Below are 20282 nucleotides of genomic sequence, written 5' to 3'. Positions count from 1 at the left end.
TTATACTTTTTACTTTATTTCATAAATGTTACAAATTAATCGTACTGAAAATATGTTTAAGTCTTGAGTGAATTAATTATTTTGATGATTAATTATCCCATTTTTAACCGATTCTTTGAATAATTTTTAAGTAAACATACTTTTGGATTTCAGGCGGATTTACTGTCAGTCCCATAAATAACTAAAACATTTAATTAGTTTACTGACATTTCAGAGACAACACAGCTAGATTTTTCGTTCAATCCCGCCAGCTAAATTGCTTTAATTGAGGGCAAAGCAAAGCAGAAAACCCACCAAACAAATTAATTGACCGGAAGTAACTGCTGAAAGTTACCTTGACGAATTTACTTACTTTTGGTGACTAAACTACACACAACAGGTACAAACAACGTTTTTTATTCAGTTACCATTCAGATTTATTCATTTAAGCAGTTTATACCATTCCAAATAATCAAACCACAAACAGTTTAAAAAGTAAAAAAAAAAAAAAAACGATGAGATGGACAAACGGGCACACAAAATGTTTTGTAGCGACTGTCCCCATAGCCTATACAGTGGTGTGAAAAAGTGTTGGCCCCGTTCCTGATTTTTTTGCATGTTTGTCACACTTTAATGTTTCAGACCATCAAACAAATTTAAATATTAATCAAAGATAACACAAGTAAACACAACATGCAAGTTTTTTTTATTATGAAGGGAAAACAAACTCCAAACCCACATGGCCCTATGTGAAAAAGTGTTTGCCCCCTAAACTTAATAACTGGTTGAGCCACCCTTAGCAGCAACAACTGCAATCAAGCGTTTGCGATAACTTGCAATAAATCTGTTACAGTGCTGTGCAGGAATTTTGGCCCACTCATCTTGGGAGAATTCATGGTTCCATTTAGCACAGGTCCAGAAGCAGCAAAACAGCCCCAGACCATCACACTACCAGCACCATATTTGACTGTTGGTATGATGATCTTTTTCTAAAATGCTGTTACTTTTACACCAGATGTAATGGGACACACACCTTCTGAAATGTTCGACTTTTGTCTCGTCAGTCCACAGAGTATTCTGCCAAAAGTCTTGGGGATCATCAAGATGATTTCTGGCAAAACTGAGACGAGCCTTTATGTTCTTTTTGCTCAGCAGCGGTTTTCGTCTTGGAACTCTGCCATTCAGGCCATTTTTGCCCAGTCTCTTTCTTATGGTGGAGTCATGAACACTGACCTTAACTGAGGCAAGAGAGTCCTGCAGTTCTTTAGATGTTGTTGTGGGGTCTTTTGTGACCTCTTGGATGAGTCGTTGCTGTGCGCTTGGGGTAATTTTGGTCAGCCGGCCACTTCTGGGAAGGTTCACCACTGTTCCATGTTTTTGCCATTTGTGGATAATGTCTCTCACTGTTGTTCGCTGTTCTCTGTTTGCTGGAGTCACACAGGGCCATGTGGGTTTGGATTTTTTTTTTCCCTTCATAAAAAAAACATCATTTAAAAACTGCATGTTATGTCTACTTGTGTTATCTTTGATTAATATTTAAATTTGTTTGATGATCTGAAACATTAAAGTGTAACAAACATGCAAAAAAATAAAAAATCTGGAACAGGCCAACACTGTTTCACACCACTGTATGTTCAAGCAATTCAGTGCAAGGATACAGTGATACAGTGATAACTCATGAGCTAAAGTTGTAAAATACTGATATTCCATTGTACATGTGAATGTCGGATTCATTATTTTGACTCTTTTGAACCGATTCTTTCACGAGTTCGAATGAATCGCTCAACATTTGTAGTGAACTGAAGATTTGACTAATGCTATGAAACGTTTTTATTTTTGCTATATTTCATAAATGTTACTAATTAATCATACTGGAATGTTTAAGTCGTGAGTATAATAAATATTATTTTATTTAAATAAAAAGTGCAAACGTGAACAGAGTGGGCCCGTGTGTACATAAATGGCTTAATTGTTTTGAACAGATTCTTTGAAACACTTTAAAATAATTGGCGGATTTCCTGCCAGTTCCAAGTCACGTTTTTATACAATGAGTAATTTATTCATTAAATAATGTAACTGACATTTAAGAGATATCACAGCTAGATATTTTTTTACGCTTCAATCGAAGGCAAAACAGAAAACCCGCCAATCAAATTAGTTGACCGGAAATAACGGCTGAAAGTGACTTTTACTTACAAATTTACTTACTTTTGACAACTAAAATTCACACAACAGGTACAAACAAGATTTTTTATTCAGTTCCACCATTAAGATATGCATTCAAGCAGTTTATATCATTCCAAATAATCAAATAGAGAAAATCGAACCAGCAACAGAAGTTAAAAATGATGAGATGAACAAAAGACTTTGCGGCAAGCTGCCTCGATATATGTTCATAATCAATTCAGTGCAAGTATAGTGATTTTGACCTATTGTTTACATAAAGTACTTAAGTAATGCTTTCTTGGTCATTTAAATGCCCAGTTTCCAGTGCTGCTTTATATGAACTCAAATGTGTTTAATACATCAAAATAACTCCCTTTACCAAACAAGTATTAAAAAGTCACAAAATTACAGTAATAACACTCTACCGAAGAATGCATCAGTCACAGAACAGTGATAGTTAAGAGCATTTAAATGAAAGATATTCCAGAACTGTTAGGCAACATATTAACAGCATGTATAGTTCCACAACCCCAATGATACCATGGAAAAAAGGCTCAATATAGAAATCAAAATATGTAAAGTAACAGACAAAGACACTTGATATCCAGCAGACAGTATGTATGAAACATTTGTTCAGGCAGAGGAATGCAACTGATTGCACGAAACATGATTTTCATTGCACGTAACCCTACAGTTAGGTGTTCAAAGGCAAATGAGAGGTAAAGTTTCGCTGTTTGATTCTACTCGCACAACTTAAAATAATGCCAAAAAATGAATTTGAACATATATGGCTCAGGTGATTTTCCAGCTGTGTTTAACCATGACTGCTGTAGTCTGTGCAAGGCTCACTGTGTCTGTATTTCATGATGTAGACAGCGGTTTGGTGCCACCAGTAGAACATGATCACCACCAGCACGTGCCAAAGCTGATGACTGGCTCCAAGATAGTTCAGCTGGCCTGTGAGGACAGACATAAAAAGGTGGGTAAATATACTGTTTTTGATTAAAGAAATAGTTGTACTCACACTCAGGCCATCCAAGCTGTAGAAGAGTTTGTTTCTCATTTAGAACGGATTTGGAGAAATGTAACATTACATCACTTGCTCACCAATGGATCCTCTGGAGTAAATGGGTGCCATCAGAATGAGTGTCCAAACAGCTGATTAAAAGCATCACAATAATACACAAGTAATACACACCACTTCAGTCCATCAGTTAACATCTTGTAAAGCGAAAAGCTCCACAGCTTCAAATAATTTGCTTCTGGCTACCAAAATGTTAACTGATGTGGATTATTGTGATGTTTTTATCAGCTGTTTGGAGACTCATTCTGACGGCACCCATTCACTGCAAAGAATCCATTGGTGAGCAAGTGATGTAATGCTAAATTTCTCCAAATCTAACAAAGAAGTTCATGTACATCTTAGATGGACTGACATTTTCAGCAAATTTTCATTTTAGGGCGAACTATTCCTTTAATAAAGCAAAGCAATTTATTACCTGGAAAGTATCGTTCTGGGATTTTACTGACGTAGAAAAGGAACGCTGAGGCGGCAATCAAATACATGATCATGACTCGAGGAAAAAACACCTGCAAAAAGATAAATTGATGAGTATTAATAATGGTAGAAGTGATATATCACTGGTTGAAGTGACATTTTGCTATTTCCCTTCTCACTGTCTCCAGTACATGATGCAACAAGCAAACATATCACCTTTACGATTTCAGAGTCAAATCCTCCATTGAGCCAGACCCAGTGGCAGGCTGGGACGATGCCGTATCCGGCCACTGAGCAGAACATGACAGAGCGTAGTTTCTTCCAGTGCTGCGTGAGGTAGAGCGGATGAATCTGAGCCGCAAACACAGCCAGGATGAGAGCCAGCACCGTCAGCAGGTACACCTGCCTCCAAAACTGAAACAGATATCAAAAAATTGACTGATACTCAAATCAATATTCATATTTAAATCAGATAACCATATCAAACACGACATAAACATACAGTTGAGGTCAAAGGTTGACACCCCCCTTTCAGAATCTGCAAAATGTTAATATTTAGTCTTGACCTGAATAAGATATTTCACATAAAATCTGTTTACATATAAAGAGAATAGTTGAATTTATAAAAATGACGCTGTTCAAAAGTTTACATACACTTGATTCTTAATACTGTGTTGTTACCTGAAGGATCCACAGCTGTGTTTTTTTGTTTAGTGATAGTTGTTCATGAGTCCCTTGTTTGTCCTGAACAGTTAAACTGCCTGCTGTTCTTCAGTAAAATCCTTTAGGTCCCACAAATTCTTTGGTTTTCCAACATTTTGTGTATTTGAACCCTTTCCATCCATGACTGTACGATTATAAGATCCAAAACCAAAGAATTTGTGGGACAGATTTTTCTGAAGAACAGCGGGCAGTTTAACTGTTCAGGACAAACAAGGGACTCATGAACAACTATCACTAAACAAAAAAACCCAGCTGTGGATCATTCAGGTAACAACACAGTATTAAGAATCAAGTGTATGTAAACTTTTGAACCCGGGTCACTTATGCATACTATTGTTCTCTTGTGGACTATATGTAAACATCTTTTATGTAAAATATCTTATTCAGGTCAGTACTAAATAAACAATAACATGCATTTTGTATGATCCCTAAATAATTAACATTTTGCAGATTCTAAAAGGGGGGTGTAAACTTTTGACTGTAGCCCTTTTAATGTAAGCAACGCATGATCTTACAGCAAACTTTTTCTTGAATTATTTCTTTATGCTCTTAGTACATTTATGAATACGTAAAAATAAATATGTATAAATAATTTATAATATATACTATACACTAAAGGTTTGGAATTGTGGCTTGTAAATGTTTTTGAAGACTCTTAAGTTCACCAAGGCTGCATTTATTTGATTACAAATACAGTAAAAACTGTTATATTGCGGAATATTATAATTTAACTATTTTATTTAAATATATATTAAAATGTGATTTATTCCTGTGATGCAAAGCTGAATTTCAGCATTATTACTCCAGTCTTCAGTGTTACATGATCCTTCAGAAATCAATCTAATATGCTGATTTGCTGTTCAATTATTGGAATTTAACATTTTTATTATCATCAGTATTGATATAAAGTGTTCATGTAGAGTTATAGAGTAAACATATTTCTTTCAGTATTATTTGATGAAAAGAAAATTATAACTTGAAATACAACAATCTTTTGTGACATTATGTCAAAATTAAAGTTTTAATTTCTTTATTTCTTCAGATAATGTGTCATAATTGTGATCTATCAGTTTTCACAAAAATGTTTAGCAGCAATAATAATAATAAGAGTGTCTCCTGAGCAGCAAATCAGCATATTGGAATAATTTCTAAAGCACTGAAGACCTGAGTAATGATGCTGAAAATTCAGCATTGCATCATAGGAATAAATTATATTTTAAAATATATTAAAATAGAAAATGGCTATTTTTAATAGTAATAATATGTCACAATATTATTATTATTATTATTTATATAAATGGTGAATGTGTTCTTTTTTACAAGAACATAAAAAAATTAATTTTTAATTTTTTTAATTTCAACTTTTGACCTTTTTGCAATGTATATAATATAAATAAATAGATATAAAAATATCAGAATAAAATATCTAAAAGGTAAATTTAATATTAATACGTGTAATAAAATAAAAAAATACAAATAAATTGAATTAAAGCTGTAAAAAGAAACCATCCATCCTCAGACTTGAAGTCTGATCTTATAAAACACATTTATCATACACTGTTGCAGTAGAAGGCATAGAAGACTCCAGGCACGTAACATCCCAAAATCCCCACGGATATTCCAGCATAGTCCAGTGCAAGCCAGCGGCGACACGTCTTCTCCGAGCGATGACAGCAGAACAAGTGGTAGCCCACAGAGCACAGCATGCAAACCTGTCCATAGAATAAAAAATAAAACCAAGGAATTAATATGCAACACCCATTTTTTCTTATCTAATATGTGTCAAAGCACATAAATAGAAATTATAGGTCAAATTTCATACCCCACATATTACGCATTACCTGAAAACAAAACAGTCCGATTGAATAAATGACATAGTCCTCTCGTGACGCCCCTGCAGATGGCAAGACTGTGGCCATGTCATTCACTCCCAGCGAGAAGAACAGCAGGAACCCAAGCAGATGACTCCAGATGTTCACAGTCTCATTGGACAGAATGAATATGCTGTGGGAAATGAGAAATAATGAGTAAACAAACACCAACACATCTACGCCATCAAAAGCGAAACAAAAAAAACACCTTTTGAGGCACAGTTTGGATGGCAGATGTGCTCTGTATCCATCTGTGATGTAGGGATTCTCCTTCAGAAACACTGGGATCTGTTCAAAGGTGTATAATCGGATTCCTCTCGGCACAAGCACAGGCCAGTACTGGTAGCTGCCCAGCTCAATGTAATGAGTGCTCTTGAGGATGTTCTGAGGCATCTTGGTTCATGTGGCTGGAGGAAGAGTGCAGATAAATTACAAAAAGACGCCAAACAATGTATTCCTCATGCAAGCAGCATCTTTGAAGCCCAAAATGAGCTCCTATAAAAACACTAAGAACAGATCCGCAAGATAACTGTTGAGATGTAAACTCGGATCAATTATGCTGCATTTCGAGTTCAAATAACTTTGCATGTATTGAAATCTGTGGCTAGTAAGGTATGCTCAAAAATAAACGTCTCTATAGTTTCTTGAAAAGCTGGTATATGATAAACACAACCGAACAATCAATAAATTCCCGTTTATTGCTCTTCAGATTTGAACATGACGTTACGTAAATGTTTGTTTGTGCCGCTGATTTGAAGTAGCAGCCGTGAGCTGCTGTCGGCTAACAACAACTGCGATTTAATGAGGATTAGATTAGGCTTTTATATCCATTAGATCTCAGTGTAAGTACAGCAGACATCTCACCTCCAGGTAAAGACCTGCCGTCTATCCCATTCAGCCCTATTTGTTCCTTAATTTCTGCTTATTAACAGAATATGAGCGTCATGTTGATAACCGGCGGTTAGCCGTCCAGCTAAAGGCTGCAGAAGAAGCGAGTGTGACATTAAAATCCTGCGACAGACACACAATGCGACGGCAAGGCACTCTCGCTTCATGAATGATGCTTTTATTTTTGGAAAAGAATATATTTAGGCTATTTAACAAAATTGGTTTAAAGTCACAGTTGGAAACGTTTTGAAAAAATGTATTTTTCCACAAATTTTGTATAAATAGAAACTGTATAATATCCAAAGTACGCATTTCTAGTAATTGTGCAGTTAATTCGCGTATTTTATTTTCAGAAGGTTTTGAAATATTTGTCCTCTCCCCATATTTGTAATATTTAATTTAGTAAGAAGGGTTATATTGACCTATTACGATTTTGCTTACATCTTGTAAAATATAAATTTTCAGAGGCAGCCCAAATCAATACAATTTTAACCATATTATTTCAAGTGTGATTTATGAGATTTGTTGTATTTTGAATCCAGATCAGCAAAAAGTTGATCATATGATTTCTAAGGACTCATTATTAGATATACACTGAACCAAAAACTTTCATCTTAATTGATAATGCAATATACAGTCGTGGCCAAAAGTTTTGAGAATGACACAAATATTAGTTTTCACAAAGTTTGCTGCTAAACTGCTTTTAGATCTTTTTTTTCAGTTGTTTCTGTGATGTACTGAAATATAATTACAAGCACTTCATACGTTTCAAAGGCTTTTATCGACAATTACATGACATTTATGCAAAGAGTCAGTATTTGCAGTGTTGGCCCTTCTTTTTCAGGACCTCTGCAATTCGACTGGGCATGCTCTCAATCAACTTCTGGGCCAAATCCTGACTGATAGCAACCCATTCTTTCATAATCACTTCTTGGAGTTTGTCAGAATTAGTGGGTTTTTGTTTGTCCACCCGCCTCTTGAGGATTGACCACAAGTTCTCAATGGGATTAAGATCCGGGGAGTTTCCAGGCCATGGACCCAAAATTTCAATGTTTTGGTCCCCGAGCCACTTAGTTATCACTTTTGCCTTATGGCACGGTGCTCCATCGTGCTGGAAAATGCATTGTTCTTCACCAAACTGTTGTTGGATTGTTGGAAGAAGTTGCTGTTGGAGGGTGTTTTGGTACCATTCTTTATTCATGGCTGTGTTTTTGGGCAAAATTGTGAGTGAGCCCACTCCCTTGGATGAGAAGCAACCCCACACATGAATGGTCTCAGGATGCTTTACTGTTGGCATGACACAGGACTGATGGTAGCGCTCACCTTTTCTTCTCCGGACAAGCCTTTTTCCAGATGCCCCAAACAATCGGAAAGAGGCTTCATCGGAGAATATGACTTTGCCCCAGTCCTCAGCAGTCCATTCGCCATACTTTTTGCAGAAGATCAATCTGTCCCTGATGTGTTTTTTTTTTTTGGAGAGAAGTGGCTTCTTTGCTGCCCTTCTTGACACAAGGCCATCTTCCAAAAGTCTTGGCCTCACTGTGCGTCAGATGCGCTCACACCTGCCTGCTGCCATTCCTGAGCAAGCTCTGCACTGGTGGCACTCCGATCCTGGCGCTTGCTGGACTTTCTTGGACGCCCTGAAGCCTTCTTAACAATGCAGTGGAAAGTTTTTTTCGGGATTAAGTTCATTTTCATGGCAAAGAAGGACTATGCAATTCATCTGATCACTCTTCATAACATTCTGGAGTATATGCAAATTGCTATTATAAAAACTTAAGCAGCAACTTTTCCAATTTCCAATATTTATGTAATTCTCAAAACTTTTGGCCACGACTGTAGTTTATTTTTGACAAACATCCCATGTTTTGGTAGTGACAACACATTTTCAATAGATTTTTTATATATTTTAATAATGTGTCTGATTCTCAATCCCCTTTTCCTTTTTTCGGCAAAATAATCTCTCATAATATAAGAGATTAGGATTATAATTTTAAATATCCAGACATTGTAACATGCTATAATCAGACATTATACAGTCTGTTGATCTGCTGATCCCTGCCAAATGGTGATCTTTCACCATCAGACGTTATATATATAAATATAATATTCATATTCATCAGACCATATGGGGATTAATGTGAAGAATTCATTATTTGTTGTATTAACACAGAAATTAACTATTTTACATGTTATTTTGTAAGGTAATACAGGCTGTTACATTTACATCATGAACTATAAGCTCACAAGTGAACTACTGTAATTTATATTAATTTTACAATTTATTTTATATGCCGTTTACTGACAAACAATGTAACAAAGTCACTGATAAATTTTACGTACCTGAAAAGTGTCGCATGGTCCTTCAGAAGTTATTCTAAAATGCTGATTTGCTGCTCAATTAATATTGGAACTTAATTGTTGTTATAAATACTGAGATGATTGTGTTCTATAGAGGTTTTTTGGTAATGACATATTGCATTCAGTATTCTTTGATGAAGAGACAATGGAAAATAACTTGAAATGCAACAATGATCTTTTGTAACATGTCTTTACTGTCACTTTTGATCAATTTAATGCATTCTTACAGAATAAAAGATTCAATTTCTTTATTTTTCATATTATTATTTTTTTTTTTAAATATTACCAGTAACCTTTAAACTGTAATGTGTCACAGTTTCCAAAAAATTGTAAGTGAACGTGAACTACGACAATTTATTTTAATGGATTTATATGCCATTTACCGCATTAACAAACAATATCACAAATGTAATCTACTGATTAAATAAAAGTGTTATAAATAAATATAAGAACAAATAATTACATACAAATCTCCATGAATTTACTGGATAGTTAACATCTTTGCTAATAATAACGAAAGAAATAATTATGAAAATAAAAATAATAATTTACATTTTCTTTCCTTGACAAACCCATTCATAATACACTCACAAGAAGGCACCGTATTGATTTGTAACTAGAAAACCTTAAAAAAAATTATAAAAAGTTATAAAAGTAGTGAATTTAGCAATATTCAGAGACATGCAGAAAAATCAGCAGGATAGATTTATACATGTAAAATAAAAATTCAAAGGTTTTAATTCAAAAGTACAGTTTTGCACTTGGTATCCATACAGCTGTGGATTTCCCAATCCATTTCATCCAAGCATACCTGAAAAGTGACATTTATATTGTGAAATATACAGAAAGTTTCCAAACAGTATCTTAAAGGAGTTTACTTCCAGAACAAAAATGTAGATAATTTACTCACCCCCTTGTCATCCAAGATGTTCGTGTCTTTCTTTCTTCAGTCGTAAAGAAATTATGTTTCTTGAGGAAAACATTTCAGGAATCATCTGCATATAGTGGACTTATATGGTGCCCTGGAGTTTGTACTTCCAAAATGCAGTTTAAATGTAGCTTCAAAGAGCTCCAAACAATCCCAAACAAAGGAAGACAGATCATATCTAGCAAAATGACTGGTTATTTTCTAAAAAAAAAAAAAAAAAAAAAAAAGTACAATTGATATACTTTTTAACCTGAAACGTTCATCTTGTCTAGCTCTGCGTGAACTGTGTATTCCTGTTCAAGACAGTTAGGGTATGTCTAAAAACTCCCATCTCATTTTCTTCTCCAGCTTCAAAATCAGCCTACATCGCTGATTACACAGATTACACATGCACATCGTAGATCGCAGGTTAAAAAGTATATAAATTGTAAATAATCAATCATTTCACTAGATAAGACCCTTATTCCTCGTTTGGGTTAGTTTAGAGCCTTTTGTAGCTGCATTTAAGGCAAGACACTGCAGGGTAAAAAAAATTACTTAATAGTTATGACCTTAGCCTATTTACCCAGTTGATTCATTACATTGATAATTGCAAACATTTTTTGTATTACAAGTTGTCTAAAATGTTATGTTTAAATATGCAAATGAGGCATTATTTAATGAAATATGTGCTAATTTGCATACATTTCTAGAACAAAAATCTAAACACTGGATGAAGTCTTGTTTAATTTTTTTTGACATATTAGAGTCAGTTTTTTACAGAGGGTATTTTGGGTATCTGATTTTTCTCCATAATTCAGAAAAAAACTTAGAACAGATAGGAAACACTATATTTGAACAAATTATATGAACAAATCCCTCTATAAAAACCTTCAGGATATCGACTGTAAAGTTTGGTGTGTGTAAGTACTACTGAAGTGGAGATTTATGGCTCAGAGTAGGAGAAAAAAACTCATTTTGAGAAAACGGCCTCTTTAGCAACCCGGGACATCATTACCTACCCTCTCCCTCCTTCATTTTTTTAAGTCTGGCATTAGCTTTCTTACTATTCCTCAATCTATGCATTATGAACAATAAAACAAGAAAAAATATGCAAGAATGTCTGTTTTCTGATTCATTTTTTGTAAAAAAGTGTATAGGGTCACTAGAGACCCAAGGTGTGAAATAGTGTAATGTTTTTCCTGCGCAAAAATATGTAAACATCTGATGACAAAATACATGCAATTCACCTTTAGTCCTCGAGGTGGCACTGTTTGATAGACAATAATGACGTGATGTTTCACTCATAATTATCGCAGGCATAAAACAAAATAATATCAGCAAAATTTGTATTGGTTTGAATGGCTTTATAACAGACAATTACTGTACGTAATAAAATATAAATGTCACTGTCATTTGATGGTGGATGTGGTGTATGATGATTTTGAAGTCATTGAAAATGATAGTTTTGCGAATATGGTTGAGATCGTGAATATGAGCCAGACGCTGAATGTACTGTGCAAAATATGCTCTATTTTATTCCTCTGTAATGGTTCTTAAATTATCAAGAGATTAGAGATCCATCTGTGCTTGATATACAGTGCCTTGCAAAAGTATCCATCCCCCTTCATTTTTTTCACATTTTGTTTTGTTGCAGCATTATGTTAAACTGCTTAAAATTACTTTTTTTCCCCACATTAATCTACATCTCATACACCATAATGACAAAGCACAAAACAGGTTTGTAACAACTTTGCAAATTTATTAGAAATAAAAAACTGAAAAGATTCTGTTGCATGGGACACTCAAAATTTAGCTCAGGAGTTAAACTGTGGCAAATTCATTTGAATGAGTATGATTTAGAAAGGCACACACCTCTCAGAAAAGGTCTAACAGCTGAAAATGCATATCAGAGCAAAAACCAAGTCCTGAGGTCAAGATAACTGCGTGTAGAGCTCAGTGACAGACTTGCGTTAAGGCAATGATCTAGGGAAGAGTTCAGAAAAAAATCAGCTGCATTGAAGGTTCACAGAAGCATTATCCATAATGGAAGACGATTGGAACAACTAGGACTCTAGAAAATGTCTGCCAGCCCCCATCCAAGCTGACAGAGCTTGAGAGGTGAAAAGGTGAGGCAAAGAATGGCAGATAATTGCCAAATGCAGATGTGCAAAGCTTGTCACATCATACCCAAAAAGACTTGAGGCTGTAAAGGTGCTTCAACTATGTACTGAGTTAAGGGTATGAATACTTGTGCAATGTTCTTATTGTAGTGTTTTATTTTTAATAAATTTGTAAAATGTGCAAATCTGGTTTTTGCTTTGTCATTATTATGGTGTATGGAGTGTAAATTGATGTGGGGAAAAAAAACTAATTTAAAACAGTTTAACATAATGTTTCAACAAAACAAAATGTGAAAAAATGAAGGGGTATGAATACTTTTGCAAGGCACTGTATATGTCCGGGTCGCTAACAGTGTTGGTCATCTTACTTTAAAAAAGTAATTAGTTACAGTTACAAATTACTTCTCCCAAAAAGTAATTGAGTTAGTAACTCAGTTACCACATTGTAAAAGTAATTAGTTACTCAGCAAAGTAACTGTGACGTTGTTTTTTATGTTCTATAACGCTATTATTCTATAACATCTTTAATATCAAAGATGTTTATATTAACTGATTGAGAAATAAAAACACTATATACAGTATTGTAGAACATTTGGTATTTATTTGAGCTCAATAGATTGCAGCCTGCTATATGATATGCATAGAAATAAAAACATATAAAAAATAAATATTGTGCAAAATAAAGACACAAATGTAAACTTGGGTAAAAAAAAACAAAGGAAAACCTGGCCATTAGTGCAAATCTCTGTAACTGTATATTAGGCCTACTGCACAATAAACAGAACACTATCCAACTCTTAAATATTCAGTATGCCTTTAATTTCAATTAACGAGAAGTAGTGCCGGTGTTGTGCCGAATTCTGACCCCCGCCAGATTACTACCCCCCTAGTATTGGTAGGTTTAGGGTTAGGTGTGGGGGAGGGGTTAGGATTAGGGGTGGGGTTAGGATTAGGCAATCAGGTAGCGCTTTCAACGAGAGGGGGTCATAATTTGGCAGGGGTCGAAAAAAGGCACAACACCGGTACTTCCAGTTCGCGAACGCTACCTTTGAATTTCCCCGGCTCGTCGCCATTGTCACTCACGCTGTCTTGTGTTTGTCAGAGCGTGCAGTGACTGAGACAGCGTGAGCAGGGCACCGCCCACCCAGCCAATCATCATCGCATTTGCAACGGTGTCATCATCCCCACCCCTGCTCTCTCCAGGCAGCTGATGGGTAGCCAAAGCATGACACCTCGCGCTTTATTCAACCAAATTTTAGTAACGCGACACTTTACATTCTCAGTAAAGATAACGGCGTTGCAACGATGGGAAAAGTAATTAATTAGATTACTCCGTTACTGAAAAATGAACTCCGTTACTAACGCCGTTATACTTAAACGGCGTTACTGCCAACACTGGTCGCTAAAGACCCAAATATGTAATAATGATTGGCAGTCATGCATTTAAGGGTTAAACTGCATTTTGGAAGTTCTAATTCGCGGGCACCATATAAGTCCACTAAATGGAGAACATTCCTGAAATGTTTTCCTCGAGAAACATAATTTCTTTACGACTGAAGAAAGAAAGACATGAACATCTTGGATGACAAGGGGGTGAGTAAATTATGTGTACATTTTCGTTCTGGAAGTAAACTTCCCTTTAAAACCGATAAGAACTTACTTTAAGGTAAGGGACACATCGTGTTTGGTCAATGACTTTGAACCCGGGTGAATTTGATGCAGCGCCCCTGAAAGACAAAAAACCCAACAAAGCAGGATTTTACTTTACATTGGATCAATAATGGAGGGCCGACTGTCTCACCACCACCCCCTCTTAAAATCACACACATCTCCTTACCCCATTATCTCTCATAAATGTGAAATATGACAAATCAAATCTTCTAATATCTCTGCCTCATGTTACTAGCTATGCCCTCATTTTGAGACTGGTGAACAACTAGTCCACATATCACATTAACTCAGAACTCAGGCTTAATCATCCACTCTGGATTTGTTTAATGCGACTCATATGGTAAAATAAAACAGTTTTGACAATATTTTAGTCACGCTGACATGTACGATAATTTGGAATAATTGAGTTCAATGGAGAGGAGGTTTGATTTTAATTGGTGGTAAGGAAGCAGAAATGATGGAGGTCAGGCAGGTTGATCAAGCAACACTAATGCTTGACAAACCCTGTTTGGACAGATCTGGTACCATGAATGTAGAACAGGTACCAGTATTAATAATTAAGCCCTATTTACAGCAAGTCTGAATCTTTGGCATGAAAAAAATGCATAAGAATACATTTTTTATTTTATTTATTTATTTATTTATTTATTTATTTTTTAACAATTTCTGAGGAAAATGAGTGCCACTTGTCCATGGCACTGCGTTGTCTTTTATGAAACAAAATAATAATAATTTAGGCATTTTAGTAATCAAACTTGATAGGCCTTAAAGACATAAAACTCACCAATACAAATAAACAAGAAATAATATGAGCAAAATGTGAAAACATAATATGTTTTCTATGATTATTATTTCTGTATATTCATTATTATCTGATCTTTTGGAATTTTAGTAAGATAATTAAAGGAGAAGTTCACTTCCAGAACAAGATGTTTATGTCTTTTTTTGTTTCTTTTGTAAAGAAATTATGTTTTTTGAGAAAAACCCTTCAGGATTTTTCGCCATATAGTGGACTTCTATGGTGCCCCGAATTTGAACTTCCAAAATACAGTTTAAATGCAGCTTCAAACAATCCCAAATGTGGTTGTGAATGATCCCAGCCGAGAAGAAGAGTCTTATCTTGTGAAATTATCTTTTATTATTATTATTATTATTACAATTTATATACTTTCTAACCTCAAATGCTCATCTTGTCTTGCTCTACCTGAACTCTTTTTTTACAGTTCAAGACAGTTAGGGTATGTCAAAAATCTCATTTTCTCTCTCAACTTCAAAATCGTCCAACATCGCTGTTTTTACCTTTTTTGTTAAGGGTGTTTGATCATCTTTGCATGTTCACTTTGCAAACACTGGGTCGGTACTTCTGCAGCGATGTAGAATGATTTTGAAATGTTTTTTTGAAGTTTAGGGAGAAAATGAGATGGGAGTTTTTCAACATACCCTAACTGTCTTGAACCGGAAAGAAATAGGGTTCAGGCATAGCAAAACAAGACAAGCTTTTGAGGTTAAAAAGTATATAAATTGTAATTTCGCTAGATAAGACCCTCCTTCCTCGACTGGGATCGTTTACAACGGCATTTGCGGTCATTTGAAGCGGCATTTAAACCGCATTTTGGAAGTTCAAAAACGGGGCACCATAGAAGTCCACTACACTCTTAAAAATAAAGGTACTTTAAAAGGTTCTTCACAGCGATGCCATAGAATAACCATTTTTGCTTCCACAAAGAACCATTCAGTCAAAGGTTCTTTAAAGAACCAACTTTTTCTAACCTTTTTATAATCTGAAGAACCTTTTTTCACCACGAAGAAACTTTTATGAAACAGAAAGGTTCTTAAGATATTATTTTTAAATAAAAAGGGTTCTTCTATGACATTGTGATGCACCTTTATTTTTTTGTGTATATGGAGAAAATCCTGAAATGTTTTCCTCAAAAAAAAAAATAAAAAAAAAATTCTTTACGACTGAAGACAGAAAGACACAAGGGGTGAGTGCACTATCTGTAAATTTTTTTGTTCTGAAAGTGAACTTCTCCTTTAATGCAGTATTTCTGCAAAGATCAGCTACCGCCCATAGTCAAACACTTCAACAATATTCTCATTGTGCCCTAGAAGGACGTTCAGTTAAACTCAAACCAAGTGTGACAGTGCAATCAACGCGAGGGCAGAGGTCACTCTCAGCAGTGAAGTGTCAGACGAGGGACACATCAATGACAACTTGAACTTTGACAGTCAGGTCAACCTAATGAGTGTCATAGTGACGACTCTTCTCTGATGAGTGTGTGTTTGAGGGTCAGTTCATGACCAGTCGGAGCACCGCACACAGACGTACCACCATAACGAGAGTGTGATCTGGTCTGTCTTTGACAGGACTGTCAGCCTCGTTTGTGCAGCTTATTAGTGCTAATGAGCCTTTCAGCAGACCAAATAAGGGACTGAAGTAAGCGGTGGCATGAGCAACACAAAGGCTCTGTTGTACAGCAGATTTCAACAAAAGCAACGTTTTAAAGGGATAGTTCACCTAAAAATGAAAATTCTGTCATTGATTACTCACCGTCATGTCGTTCCAAACCCATAAGACCTTCGTTCATCTCACAAGTTAAGTTAATTTTTATGAAATCTGAGAGCTTTCTGACCCTGCATAGACAGCAACACAACTGACACGTTCAAGGCTCAGAAAGGTAGTAAGGACATTGATAAAACTGTCCATGTGACATCAGTGGTTCAACCATAATGTTATAAAGCTATGAGAATACTTAATTTGTGCACATAGAAAGCAAAAATAATTACTTTATTCAGCCATTTCTTCTCTTTTCATTTCTTCTCAGATAATGTACTCACCCCCTTGTCATCCAAGATGTTCATGTCTTTCTTTCTTCAGTTGTAAGGAAATTATGTTTTTTGAGAAAACATTTCAGGCTTTTTCTCTATATAATGGACTTCTATGGTGCCCCCAAGTTTGGACTTCTACAATTCAGCTTCAAAGGGCTCTAAACGATCACAGCCGAGGAAAGAAGGGTCTTATCTAGCAAAACGATTGGTTATTCTCTAAAAAAAAAATTACAATTTATATACTTTTTAACCTCAAATGCTCATCTTGTCTAGCTATGTGTGTACTTTGTGTAGAGATTAAAAAGTATCTAAATTGTAAATGTTTTGTTTTGCTAGATAAGACCCTTCTTCCTCGACTGGGGTCATTTAGAGCACTTTGAAACTGCATTCTGGAAGTTCAAACTCAGGGGCACCATAAAAGTCCACTATATGGAGAGAAATCCTTAAATGTTTTCCTCAAAAAACGTAATTTCTTTACGACTGAATGAGGAAAAACATGAACATCTTGGATGACAAGGGGGTGAGTACATTATCTGTAAATTTCTGTTCTGAAAGTGAATTACTCCTTTAAATGTAAAATGTACTCACAACTGCTATTCTGCAGCAAAACACGAGAGTAATTGCATTTTAACCGCAACCTGGAATAGCAATTAAATATGGGCACACCAGTAAGTGGTGATTTGGATATTTTGCTAATAAATGCGACAGAAGAATAGAATAAAAACGTATTATGTCGGGTGTCTTAGTATCATCTCAGTGAGCTTTTAATTCTTTTAGTCAAAGTTTTTGAACCTACATTTTTTAAATATTTTTTAAACAAGTCTCTTCTGCTCACCAAACCTGCATTTATTTAATCCAAAATATAGCAAAAACAGTAACATTTTGAAATATTTTTACTTTTTGAAATAACTGTTTTCTATTTGAATATATTGTAAAATGTAATTTATTCCTGTGATCAAGGCTTAATTTTCAGTATCATTTTTCATAAATCTTTCAGAAATCGTTCTAATATGCTTATTTGCTGTATAACATTAATATGTTATAATAATGACATTTAGTATTATTATAAAACAGTTGAATACATTGGATAAATCGAAAGATCCAAAGATCAGCATTTATCTGAAATAAAAAGATTTAGTAACATACACTATACCATTCAAAAATGTGGAATTAGTATAATGTTTGTTTGTTTTTTAGAAAGAAATTATAGAAATGAATACTTTTATTTAGCAAGGACGCTTTAAATTTATCAAAAGTGATGATAAAGACAGTTATAATGTTACAAAAGATTTCTATTTCAGAAAATGCTGTTCTTCTAAACTTTCTATTCATCAAAGAAACCTGAAAAAATACTACTCAGCTGTTTTGAACATTATAATAATAATAGTAGTAAATAAATATTTTTTGTACTTTCTGCTATTTATACTACTTGTTGCAGATATCTGCACCTCAGTATTGTAGTACATTTTAAAACAGAATGCAATAAAAATGTAGTAAGCGTAAATTATCATTTTTATTAAAATTATTAAAAGGATGCTGCCTTATTGGGACAATAAAGCCCTCCCTACACCTACCCTAACCCTACCCAATACTTTACTTTCAACTTTTGGATTTTTTTCCTCCATTTTTATAGAAAATAAATGCTTTGGCGATGTGATATGAAATGTAAAACGAGAGAAGAACGAGTTCGGGCAAAAGGTGGATTCGAACTTGGGTCGATCGCGTCAAAAAGAGCACATTATGCGCCTTTACCATCTACGCTGCTGGAGCTGTATATGACAGCCATCTTTTGTAATTTTGTCTAGTCCAATCACACGTTGGTGGGCGGAGTTAGTATAAAAAGCCTCTGCCAACAAAGCAGGTTATTTGCACCAACTTAAGTACAAAAACCACTGTCTTGTTTATAATATACAGATTTGCATAAACCAAGGCCACCATACCTTGTCATTTGCTGTGGGTCTCATGATAGCAACTCTGTCGTATTGTCTTCGCAGCAATGCTAGAACAGCATCAAAGCGCCCCTAAAAAACATTCACGTTGCAGAACAATACACAGAAGCACAATGGGATTTGTAAAATTACATATATTACCACAGTCATCCAACAATGAAAAGCCAATGTGTTGACAGACTTCAACTTACTTTAATGGGCGTGTACCATTTGTCTGGGGCTGGTGCTTGATATATTGGTGGTGGTCTAGGCGGGGGTCTTTTTATAGGCTCTTCAAACTCCTCCTCTGGCATTTTGACCACAGCATTTTTGGCTTTCGCTAACCGCGTTCCTTCCTCTGTAGAGCCCTTTTCACCCCAGCGAACCTGTGGATGTTTTAAAGGATAACTGTTGCCAAAATGCAACCTGGGCTGTTTTTTTTTTTTTTTACTGTAAACGAGACAAACTTATATCTAAAAGCATAATTACGACAAACGAGCCGTTTTTGAGATTGACCGTGATTTAGTTTTGTGGTCAATGGCCGGTGAATGGGAGTACTAGGGGCATAAATTTGAGCGCATCAAAATCGATATTTTTACAACACTAAGAAGGCTCGACACACCATGAAACTTTGCTCGAAGTATGAACTCGAGCATTGAGAACATTGTTTGTGTACACAGAGTTTACTAAAAAGAAAGGTTTTGAACAACTCACTTTCACTGTTTGAGTTTCCGCTCGCGGCCGTCTTGCCAGTCTAGAGGTGTCGATCTCCGAGTGCGAGGATGGATAGCTCCTAAAGCATATTTCCATATAAATGCACGGCTAATTCATTGTTTTGTCGCAAGTGAAAAACAATATTAAACTTCTAGTTGTAAAAAGAGCCTCATATAAGCCTAATATTTCGTCCGATGGAGTCTATTCATTCGCAATCGGAGATCGACACTTCTTGACTGGCAAGACGGCCGCGAGCGGAAACTCAAACAGTGAAAGTGAGTTGTTCAAAACCTTTCTTTTTAGTAAACTCTGTGTACACAAACAATGTTCTCAATGCTCGAGTTCATACTTCGAGCAAAGTTTCATGGTGTGTCGAGCCTTCTTAGTGTTGTAAAAATATCGATTTTGATGCGCTCAAATTTATGCCCCTAGTACTCCCATTCACCGGCCACTGACCACAAAACTAAATCACGGTCAATCTCAAAAACGGCTCGTTTGTCGTAGTTATGCTTTTAGATATAAGTTTGTCTCGTTTACAGTAAAAAAAAAAAAAACAGCCCAGGTTGCATTTTGGCAACAGTTATCCTTTAAGCTTGAGCATATGTCTATGTAATGTTTGTTTTC

The 20282-nt window shown here is 35.3% G+C and overlaps 1 protein-coding gene and 1 long non-coding RNA gene across 2 annotated transcripts; both read right to left on the bottom strand.

Moving 5' to 3' along the window:
• Positions 1-2246: 2246 nt before the first annotated feature.
• Positions 2247-7222, bottom strand: paqr3b (progestin and adipoQ receptor family member IIIb). The gene is made up of 7 exons (XM_073830034.1): positions 7102-7222; positions 6446-6644; positions 6208-6370; positions 5923-6078; positions 3860-4057; positions 3645-3735; positions 2247-3102 (listed from the first exon to the last, which is right to left on the bottom strand). The coding sequence occupies exons 2-7, from the start codon at positions 6628-6630 to the stop codon at positions 2960-2962; spliced, it is 936 nt and encodes a 311-aa protein (XP_073686135.1). The 5' UTR covers positions 6631-6644; positions 7102-7222; the 3' UTR covers positions 2247-2959.
• Positions 7223-9660: 2438 nt separating this feature from the next.
• LOC141299875 (uncharacterized) lies at positions 9661-19352 on the bottom strand. Its single transcript, XR_012341869.1, has 4 exons — positions 19157-19352; positions 18957-19037; positions 14177-14243; positions 9661-10297 (listed from the first exon to the last, which is right to left on the bottom strand). It is a non-coding gene; the product is annotated as an uncharacterized lncRNA (long non-coding RNA).
• Positions 19353-20282: the final 930 nt, after the last annotated feature.

Source organism: Garra rufa, chromosome 23 (genome assembly GCF_049309525.1).
Source record: "Garra rufa chromosome 23, GarRuf1.0, whole genome shotgun sequence".
Lineage (NCBI taxonomy): Eukaryota > Metazoa > Chordata > Actinopteri > Cypriniformes > Cyprinidae > Garra > Garra rufa.
This window is presented reverse-complemented; position numbering and strand designations above follow the sequence as displayed.

What these genes read in the sequence shown, in the direction of transcription:
- paqr3b (XM_073830034.1), bottom strand. Translation starts at nt 6,630, where the DNA reads ATGCCTCAGAACATCCTCAAGAGCACTCATTACATTGAGCTGGGCAGC. An exon ending in TCCAAACTGTGCCTCAAAAG is followed by an intron (nt 6,371 to 6,445) that starts GTGTTTTTTTTG and finishes CATTTCCCACAG; the next exon opens with CATATTCATTCTGTCCAATG. An exon ending in ATGCCTTCTACTGCAACAGT is followed by an intron (nt 4,058 to 5,922) that starts GTATGATAAATG and finishes TATCTGTTTCAG; the next exon opens with TTTTGGAGGCAGGTGTACCT.